General features: G+C 44.0%; 1 protein-coding gene across 7 annotated transcripts in view; it reads left to right on the forward strand.

Annotated features, from left to right (window-relative positions):
• Positions 1-4,118: 4,118 nt before the first annotated feature.
• Fsip1 (fibrous sheath interacting protein 1) overlaps positions 4,119-9,992 on the forward strand; it is a 147,430-nt gene continuing 141,556 nt past the window's right edge. For 3 of the 7 annotated variants that reach the window (XM_027422226.2, XM_027422228.2, XM_027422229.2), the window contains exons 1-3: positions 4,464-4,684; positions 8,225-8,357; positions 9,617-9,797. In XM_027422226.2, coding sequence (XP_027278027.1) covers positions 8,226-8,357; positions 9,617-9,797 — 313 coding nt within the window. In that variant the 5' untranslated portion in view covers positions 4,464-4,684; position 8,225. Of the gene's footprint in view, positions 4,432-4,462; positions 4,685-8,224; positions 8,358-9,616; positions 9,798-9,992 lie in introns of those variants that run through there. The other 4 variants (XM_035446115.1, XM_027422227.2, XM_035446116.1 and 1 more) reach the window with 4 other exon arrangements.

The following is a 9,992-nucleotide window of genomic DNA, read 5'->3' on the forward strand; positions in this document are numbered from 1 at the left end:
ATTAAGCACCCACTATAAAATCTGGAGAGAGAGAGAGAGAGGCTGGGGAGATGGTTTAGCAGGTAAAAGCACTTGCCAGTTGAGTGTGAGGGCCTGGGTTCATATCCCTAAAGCCCCACAAAAGCTGGAGGGGGTGATGCACATCTGTAAGCCCAGAGCTTCTCTGAGGAGATGGGGAATGGGAAAAGGAAAATTCCAGAAAGTTCATGGGCCAGCCAGCCTCAATCTCACATATGCCATGGAAAGACAACAAAGTGACCCTGTCTCAAATAAGATGGAAGGCAAGAACTGACCCTTGAGATTCTCTCTGACCTCTACACCCATATTGGTATACCTGGGCTGCGTTTGCACACATATATATGCACTATATAGACCTTCACATAGTATACACACTTACACATACACACATACGCAAAGAAAACATGGCCTTTGTTCACAGAACAGAACAGTGTGTAGCCATGTGGAGCTGATCTACCTACATCTACTCAGGTGGTAATTTGTCGTCCAGGAGCCCTGCTGTCACCCGTGACAGTCCCACCAGAGACCGAATCAGCATTTTCTCAAGCTCGTTGGGTGACATAGTTACAGTTCTCAGTGCAGCCCTGGTGTCAGGAGTCTACACAATGCTGATTCTAATGGGCAGTGGTGTCAAGAATTGCAAACCACATCCAGCTTCATTTCCCAAATGAGGACATAGTGGCCCATCTATGAACATCTGTGAACTCATCTAAGGCTACCCAACTATTTAATACCAAACTCATAATAATGGTGCTTTCTTCCTTATTACAAACTTTTTTCATTTCTTATTTTTTATTTTATGTGTTTGGCTGTTTTGCCTGCAAGTATGTCTGTGTGTTTGTGCATAGCGCTTGCAAGGGGCCAAAGAGGGCACCAGATCCCACAGACTGTTGGGTCAACATATTGGTGCTGAAGACCGAACCCCCATCATCTGGAAGAAGGCAGGTACTCAGAACCTCTGAGCTATCTCTCTACCCACCACCTTTATTAAAACATTTAAAAAAGCAGGGATCATACTTTGGATAGCTGTCCCCTAATGGTGCCAATGCTTGTTGCCAGTCTGCGGTGCTGTTAGGAGATGCTGCAGCCTTTGCAGGGCAGTTATGTGGGATGAACATAGGTGATGGGGGCTGGGGCATGCCCTTGAAGCAGACACTGGACCCTGACCCCTAGTTTCTGTCTTAGCTTCTTAGCTGTCATCACAGGAGCTGGCCTGCCTCACAGTACTTCCGTCACAATATAATGTTCTGCCAAAGCCCAAGGCAAAAGGGCCAAGTGACCATGGACTGAAAACCCCAAACCATGATCCCAAATAGGACTTCTTTGTAAGTTCTTTTGAAGTGTGGTTATAGATGATTATTTATGTTTTGTGACTACAGGGCCTTCTCAGGAAGCAAGCCACACAGACAGTTGGGAAGCTGTATTCCAGGTAGGGGAACTAGGGAGCTGGTGTGTGTGTGTGTGTGTGTGTGTGTGTGTGTGTGTGTGTGTGTGTGTGTGTGTGTCTGTGTGTTGGAGAGACAAGTTGTGTTTCTAAGCCCCTGACAAATACTGACATTTCACATGTAGAGACAGGAAATGTAAACTGCAAGGTCTTTTTCCTCTTTTCTTCTGGTGCTGCTATCAAACCCAGGACTTCATGCAGGCTAAGTACACATTCTGCAATTATACCTGCAGGTTCCTAAATCATTCTTAAAATACCTCCAATTTTCATATTCTTACTATTATGATCCCCTGAAGCATGTGTTTAACCAATAAGAATATTAGTGCTGCAATACTGCCTGGAGGTTGAACACTTGCCTCCTTATATGTGTAAAGCCTAGATTTCCATATCTGGTACCTCCCCCCTGGACAAACAACACCCAAATACAAAGAAAGGAAAGCCCCCAAATCCAAATGATTAAATTTAGAAGCGTTTGGAAAAATTATAAATTATATTCAAATTCTGGAAAACACAGAGAACATCACTGGGTAGTATTTGATTAATAAAATATTAACCAAGAGACAACTGATACCAAGGTCAAAGGAAGTAGCATTTTTGAGGGGAATGGAGAATGCAGAAGAATGTAGTTTAGGTATACTGAACTAGGTTGTCCCTGAATAGTAGCCTTGGGCAAGCACAGATGAGGATTTTTATAGGTGACTTCCACAAACAGTAGTTTGTGGAGGCAGTTAATTGGCTAGGCATGAATCTTTGACTCAAACCCATTTTGACTGGTTAGTTAACTACAGTGAGTCCAGGTGAGAAATGCTGAAGGTGCATTGGATACTGTTTTCAGTTGTTTACTCAGCTTTGCTGGAACATTTTGTGATTTGGCTGCTAGCAGACGTGCGGTCATCTCCCCACATCTAGATTGCACATGAGAAAGGCAACCTTAGTTACTTCTTGGTCCTTGCTTGTGGTACTGCTATGGCTCATACACAGAGTCTCTCACCTACCACTGGGGTACACTCCTGTCCAGTTACTCATTTTTTCATATAGCATGTAAATCTACTGGTCAATACTGTGGATTGGGAACTGTGAAGGTAAGGACTTACTTTGAATCCCAAACTCATTATTTCTTTTTTCTTCTTTAAGTGTAAATATGTATGTATGTACGTACATACGTATGTATGTATGTATGTATGTATGTATGTATGTATTCATCCATTTGTGCCATGATGCCCATGTGGAGGTCAGAAAAAAACTGTGAGTTGGTTCTCTTCTCCATCCTTTACATAGGTTCTATGGCTTGAACTCTGGTTTCTAGGCTTACATAACAAATGCATTTACTTGTAGAGACATCCCGACAAAGGGAGGGGGGAGAGAGGGTGGGAGGGAGCGAGGGAGAGAGGGAGAGAAGACCCCAGACAAATACTAAAAATGACTCCCTGCTGGCACAGTCAGGGCCCAGGACTCTAAGGAAGATGGGCAGATGACCCTGCTATGCCCCTCCCTGGTATTTCTGCCTGGGACCCAGGAAATGGTGACCTTAACTTCTGACTTAGTGTCATAATTTCTGCTCTTGCTTTGGCAGTGGTGCCCCCAGATGCCTTCAGTTACATCTCTATGCAGGCTGCTAAGGGTTAATTCTCATCCAGAAGCAGAATGCTTTCTTCTGTTTTGGATTCCGAACTTTAAGAAAAGGGGGGGGGGATTTGGAAAAATCATAAATTTCCTGAGAAGTACAGGGAATTTTCCCGTGGAAACATTAACAGTGAAGACAGAGGCTGGAGCAACGTTTATGGGGCGTGGGGGTGGCTGGAGGGCAGCGGGGTTAACAGTTTGATCATTAGGGCCTGAGGGAATTGTATGGATTCTAAGAGAAATGGAGAATTGTGGGGAGCATGGAGCAGCGGACTGGCAGGATTTGACTGAGGTTCTGAACCCGCTGCAGGATAAAGTGCTTCAAGTATACAAGGTGCAAGGGGGCGGGGGGTTAGCCAAAGAAACTACAGCTAGATCATTGCAAACATCTAGCAGAGAGTGGGAACAGGTGTGAGAAGCCATTTGGATTCTGATACATTTGAATGCAGACCGCTAGCATTTATAATACATGTGTCGGGAAGAGGCCATGAGGAGGACACCAAAGTTGCTGAGCTGAGCCTGGGAGGGTGTGATAGGCTGGGTTGGGGAGAGGAGACTACGGAAAGTGGTTTGATTTTTGATCTGCTAAGTTTGAGAGGGTTCTCACACAGCTGAGGAGACATGCCTTACCGAGGTCCGATACAGGAATGGGGTTCAAAAGAGGCATCTGACCTGCAGATACAAGCAGGATCGGTAGGACACAGATGTCATTTACAGCCAGGTTTTTACATCCCGTCCTACCTCAGATTATAGCTGTGCTCTGTGGGTGACTCAATTTATACACATTTGTTCTGATGAAAAAGACCGAAGAAATACGGTACCTGCCCCAAAGCACAAGGACAAAGGAGCTCTGTGTGTGCAGACACCTTGTAAACAATCAAGGACCATTCAGACTGGAACGCAGCAGGTGTTGAAAAGTATCAGTTTGGTGATCCAGGCAGAGTCCTCATGCACTACGCATGGAGAAATTATGCGTAATTATGAAGGGGTGTAAAGCCATCATAATCCTTATTTTTTTCTTTCTGCAGCCCAGTCTTTACACACAGAGCGCTCCAGAATTTTCAAGACTTTCACATATGACATCTCTGCATCTCTGAGCTGCCCATCGGTCTTGCAAGGGCTGATGTGATACGGGAGTTAACTGAGATCGCAGAGAGCAGATGCCTGCAGAGCTATGTAAACACCGGGATCCTCGTTCCGGAGTCCAGTCTAAATATGAATAGACCATTGCTCACCTAGAACATTTACTGGAAAGGTTATAGGACGGCCCCAGTCCCACAACCTCCCATCCCCACCGCTTCAGCAGTCTTCCTTGTAGTTACGGTCCCCGGTGCTAATTTCTGATGGTACGGCCCTTTACACCTATCGCGAGACCGAGATCCGCGCGCTTCTAGTTGCCGGGGCAACGGCGTTCTTTAAGGCCGCGGGCTTGGGACCGCTGCATCTTTGGTCTCCGCAGAGGCGGTGGTGGCGGGAAAGACCCGTCCCCTTCGAGGGGAAGTGAATGACACTTGGATGTCAGAGGTGCTAGTTAGTGCCTAGACGTCCAACCTTCGTCCCCACCGGGAAGGTGAGGGGACGCACGGACCTCGGGCAGAGGTCAGTAGCTGCTGTGAGGTACAACAGAGTGCTGACGGGCGGGCGGGCGGAGTCCTGTGTCAGGGCTCCACTGAAGGGGGAGCGCGGACTCGGTACCCAGGGGAGGTGGGTGTGACTACCGGGGCGTGGCCATGCCTGGGAGGGACTGTGGAGTCTCAGGGAAATATGGTCTCTGCTGGAAACTCTTTCTGCATTAGTCCATTCTTTCTGAAACTTCTTGCCACTGAGATCTAGAGAACTAGCTTAGACTGTAAGCCACACATAGTCATCTCACACACACACACACACACACACACACACACACACACACACACACACACACACACACAGAGAGAGAGAGAGAGAGAGAGAGAGAGAGAGAGAGAGAGAGAGAGAGATGAAAATAGGAAGAGGACTTGTAAACATTGGCCTGGAACTGAGTTTTTCTTATGAAGAAACGTAAACCAAATATAGGTAGGTACCTTTGGGCATCCATCATGCTGGGGAACATGAATAGGCTTTTCAGACAAGCAGACTGGCAGCAAACCAAAGGGACACAGGCAGTTTTGCCTCATCAGAGCAGATCATGTACTAACACATGAGCTGATCAAAATAAAACGTTGGCATGTATTAGCAGTTATTTGTTACCATTAGAGCCTAGTCACACTTCTACTTTACAGACTATCAGAAGATGACTGATATTTTAATTTTGATTGTTTTAATACCCTAAGAAAATGTGCATTATGTATCATTAAATGAGGAAATATATAAAACAAAAAAATTTCTGTTTGTACCAGTTGTTCTTTTCATTGTAGACTCACATAAGAGTGCTTACTAGCAACCACACAACAGAGTCAATATTAGGCTGTTTTGAAATTTCCTAGGCCAAGGAAATTAATTCATCTTTTTTTTTCAGCGTTGCCTTAGGCAAATATTTAGGACAAGGGCAGAAAGGAGCCACATTCTTTGCCAAATATAAGAATGTGCTGTGGCCCAGCTGCTAATATTGCCCTACCTGAACATCTTGAGGTTTGTCCACAGTCCACATAGTTCTCAGCACATTGTCTTCTAACCTGCTAGGACAGCCCGTTAAGCTCCACCTACAAACTTCAATGACTTTACTAGTCCAGAGTCCCAAAGTCTTCCAGTATAGTCAGACCTGTCACAGAGATAACCCATTCCTTGTTACCAACCTCTGTCTTAGTTACTTTTCTTAGTTACTGTAACAAAGCACTATGAGGAAGGCAACTTAGAAAAGAAAGCCTTCAATTGATTTAGTTTCAGAAGATTGGAATCCATGATGGCAGAGAAAAGGCATGGCAGTAGGGACAGCTGAGAGCCACTTCTTGATCTGAAAGTAGAAGGAAGAGAGAGCTAAGATGAAATGATGAGAGTTTATTGAAACATCAAAGGGCACCCCTCCCCCCCATGAAACACCTCCTCCAATAAGGTCACACCTCCTAATCCTTCCCAAATACGTCTACCAATTGGGGACCCAGTAGTTAAATATAAGAGCTTGGGGGGGGGGGCAGGGAAGGCATTCTCATTCAAACCACTACACATACTTAGTACATTATTGATTTCTTTGCAAACTGTCCTTGTGTTTTCTTCCAGTTCCTGGAAGATTGCATATTTTATATCTACTCATTAACATTAGTTTTTGCTTTTATCCAAATAATATGGTCCAAATGTTGAACTGCTGTGTAACATTGACATTGGAAGCAATAATAGAGTGATTCCTGGTCATGGTCTCTTGAGGCAGCTGTCTTGAACTGTTAAATATTATGCTTAATTAACAATTGTTTGGTGTTATCCATTTTTGGATGTCCTCTTCAATTTCCTGTTAGAATAGGTTCTCTGCATCCCTTCTTTCGGATACTGCTCCCCATGCCCATATACTCAGTGAAATCATGATGTTTGTTAAGTCCATACTCAGTTCTCATACAACTAAGTACACATTGCTTGGCTGCTTTCTTATACAGCTCTTCAATTTTCATTTGGAATTTCTGTGTGACAAGTGATTTCTTAAACACATAATACATCTATAAGATCCCACTACAATGCTCTTTACTCTGACTTGTTTTCCAAATGGTCAAATACACAGATAGTCTGTCAGTTACATTTTCTGTGACCATGATTTATTTCACTTGACGTGTTTAGGGGAGGAATATAATAGTAACAGACCAGTTTTTGAAGCAGATGGAAAGATTTCTGGGGTCTTTTAGCTGATTCATGTCACAGATGGGTCCCTTTGCCCTGGCCTTTTCTTGACATGCATTATATTGGCTCTGCCACATGCTTCCATCTCCCCTGCTCCTCTCAAGCTGCAGTAAGTCCTCCTTGACAGGATGCTAAGGGTATGGAAAAAACATTTGGCCTTTTAGTGACTTACGCTTTTCAGTGGTGATGTGACCGGGCCAGGGTGATCCATCATCACACAGTAACAACGACAGGCCCTTCCTGAGTGAGCCCCAACCTCTTTACAGAGTGTGAATAATGTTGGCATCAATACCTCTTTCAGTTGCTGAGTGGGAAGAGTTAACCAACTGTTTGCTGAAGTGAGCAGCAGTGGTACATTGCACAGCTGGAGGCCAAGCCATGTTATTCCTCAGGGTGCCTGAGAGCAGCTTCAGCTTGTTAATGTTTGTGCTTCCTTCGGGGTGTAAAGCCTCTTTGGACTCATGAGTCCTTGGTTCGAAAACTTCATGAAAGACAGGCCACTTTGTCGAACAAGGAGGACATTGCAGTTTTTATGTTTACACATAATTATAAGCATTTAGAAACGTTTTGGCAGAAGATACCCATTCATATTTAAGCTGGATTCAGTTTCTTCTAGTTTCCAGTATGCATATTGTTCCAACAACAGGCAGATGTAGAAGATTTTTTTATCAAGGACATGGTTTAGAAGGATATATCCACAGTGTTTATCTTCTCCCTCTGGTGTAAGCCGTTTTGCTTAGTTTAAGCTAGTCTCACTTTTAAAATCCACCCTAGACACAAACTGGCGATAATGAAGACAGTCTGTGGCTAGAGTCTTCTGTAAAGTAGTTTGATGAAGTACAGCCAGATAGTGACAATTCTGTCCTCTAATCAAGGATGTAGGCCTTACTCTCTTGTGCCAGTCAGAAGCAGAACTGCGGATTTTAGGAGGGGAGAGCTGGTTAAATAAGGACTGTGCTGTGGAGGAAAGTGCTCCAAAAACCCGTGGCTTATCTGGAGGCCTTAGCAAATCCTCAAGATGTAGTGGGCCCAGGCTGAGAGAGGTGTCCTTGGAGTTTTCTGTGGGGAAGAGCAAGGCAGCACGTTTTTGTTTTGTATTTTCCCGCACCACCACAGTGTGACAGTGTGCCAGCGTTCACATGCCGCATTCCACTTCCACTGCTGTCAGGATCTGATACATAATCCACAAACACAGGGTTCTTTTGATGACCTTGACGGGCACTTATCTGTGTGACTTTGGTAGTGAATAGGTTCTGAGTAACTGGCTGTAAACCTAGATTGATTAAGGAGAAATTTAGACCTCGAAGTCACTTGCTTCTTAATTCCTTTGGCTTGGTTCAGGATGTCGATGGATATTATAAAGGGAAGCCTAGATGGAATTTCAAAACCAGCCTCAAGTTCAAGATCACGTCCTGGGAGCAGAAGTTCAAATGCTTCTCTGGAGGTGCTCTCGCCAGAACCAGGAGCCTTCAAGGTAATCGTTTGCTTGGGAAGGAACCAAGCTCTCTGCCACAACAGTTGAGGGAACCAAGGCTGTCCTTAACTCCCATTTCAATGTCGTCTTTGGAGGCTTTCAGAGAGTATTCACAGGTCCCTGAATTTTCAGCAGATTGTTCCAGATGAGCGCACTTAGATCTTTTTTCCTCCTCCCCACTGACTTCTTTTCTGTTTTTTTTTTTCTTTTTAAGTCTATATTGGACTTTTTAAGCTTTATGTGTTGTTTGGCTTCAGAAGGAAGCTTTGTATTCCAATATCTAATATATCCCCACTGATATTTACTATGAAAATAATTCAGTATTTAAAAATAGACTGTCAGAAGGTAAAATATTTGCCATGTACTTAGAGAACCTGGGTTTGAACCCCCAGAACCACATAAAGCTGGGTGTGCCAGTGTACATCTCTACTTCCAATGCTTCTGTGATGAGTGGTGGGGGTGTACATGGTGCCTAAGAGACAATTGGCAGTTTATTCTTAGTGTCACACATCTTCTGCCCTTGAGATTGGTGCTAGAGCCCATTGCTATGGTGGAGTGTTGAGCATGTGGGTGGCTACTTCCCAATGACTGAGGCTGGAACCCAGCTCTCCCTGGGATGTATTTACCCCATTGTGGCTCTCACTGTCCTGGGCTGATTTCGGAGTTTTGCAAACTGTGATTTCTCTTGACCCATCCATGAATGTCCCTTTCTGCCCTCTCTCAGGAAAACACAGCTGGGCCAAACTGCTGTTTTCAAAATGAAGTTTGCTGAAGCGTAAAGGGAAGCTGAAACAAAATAGGAAACTAAGAATAACCAAAGCATGTGAGTCTCATTAGAAGACTCTTATTAGAAACACATCTCATTCAAAATTCAAAACCAACCACGTCTGAGTCATTCAGATCTCTCAGCAGCGGTACAGGGGAAGGGGCTGCTGTTTCGGACAGCAGAGAGCAGGGCTCCTGGCTCCTGAGGATGGCTCTTCAGGACCAGTTTCAACTCTTCCCATTGTTATTTAAGATTTCGGGACAATGGTATTTATTTGGTGAAACATTAAATTTAATTTGCAGTTAAGTTGCTCTTCATTAAAGGCCCACGTTTCCAGGAACGCCAGTGTGTGTGTGTTTACACCTCTCCATATGTGCTGCTCCCAATGGTGTTAAATGCTACCATGTGTGACATTCTAAGAACATGTATTATCTGTTTAAGGGTCTTTGAGTATTATATTTTCGAAATTCTTTTTGTTGAAAATTATTTTTAGATTGACACGGTAAGCAAGTTGAATTTCAGTAAGGAGGACCACTCATCAAACAGTAGTGGGGAAGAAAGAAGATGTAGTCATGATGGCAGGTGGGCAGACTACTATGAGAGCACAAAATCAGCCAAACAGGGCTCAGATGAAGACCCAGACTTGGCTCAACAGAAGGCCTCCAAGCATCCAGGTGGGGAGATCACTGGGAGATTGGCTAATGATAATTGCAGATACTGTATTTGAAATATTAGGAGTATATACCAAAAAGGAGACATGTTTTTGGTGGGAAATGAGTCACTTGTTTTTTACATTTAAGAATGCCATCTTTAAATACATTTAGAAATATAACAAAACATGTTACTTCATAAAATTATTATTATTTTCA

This window comes from Cricetulus griseus, chromosome 6, assembly GCF_003668045.3.
Source record: "Cricetulus griseus strain 17A/GY chromosome 6, alternate assembly CriGri-PICRH-1.0, whole genome shotgun sequence".
Classification (NCBI taxonomy): domain Eukaryota; kingdom Metazoa; phylum Chordata; class Mammalia; order Rodentia; family Cricetidae; genus Cricetulus; species Cricetulus griseus.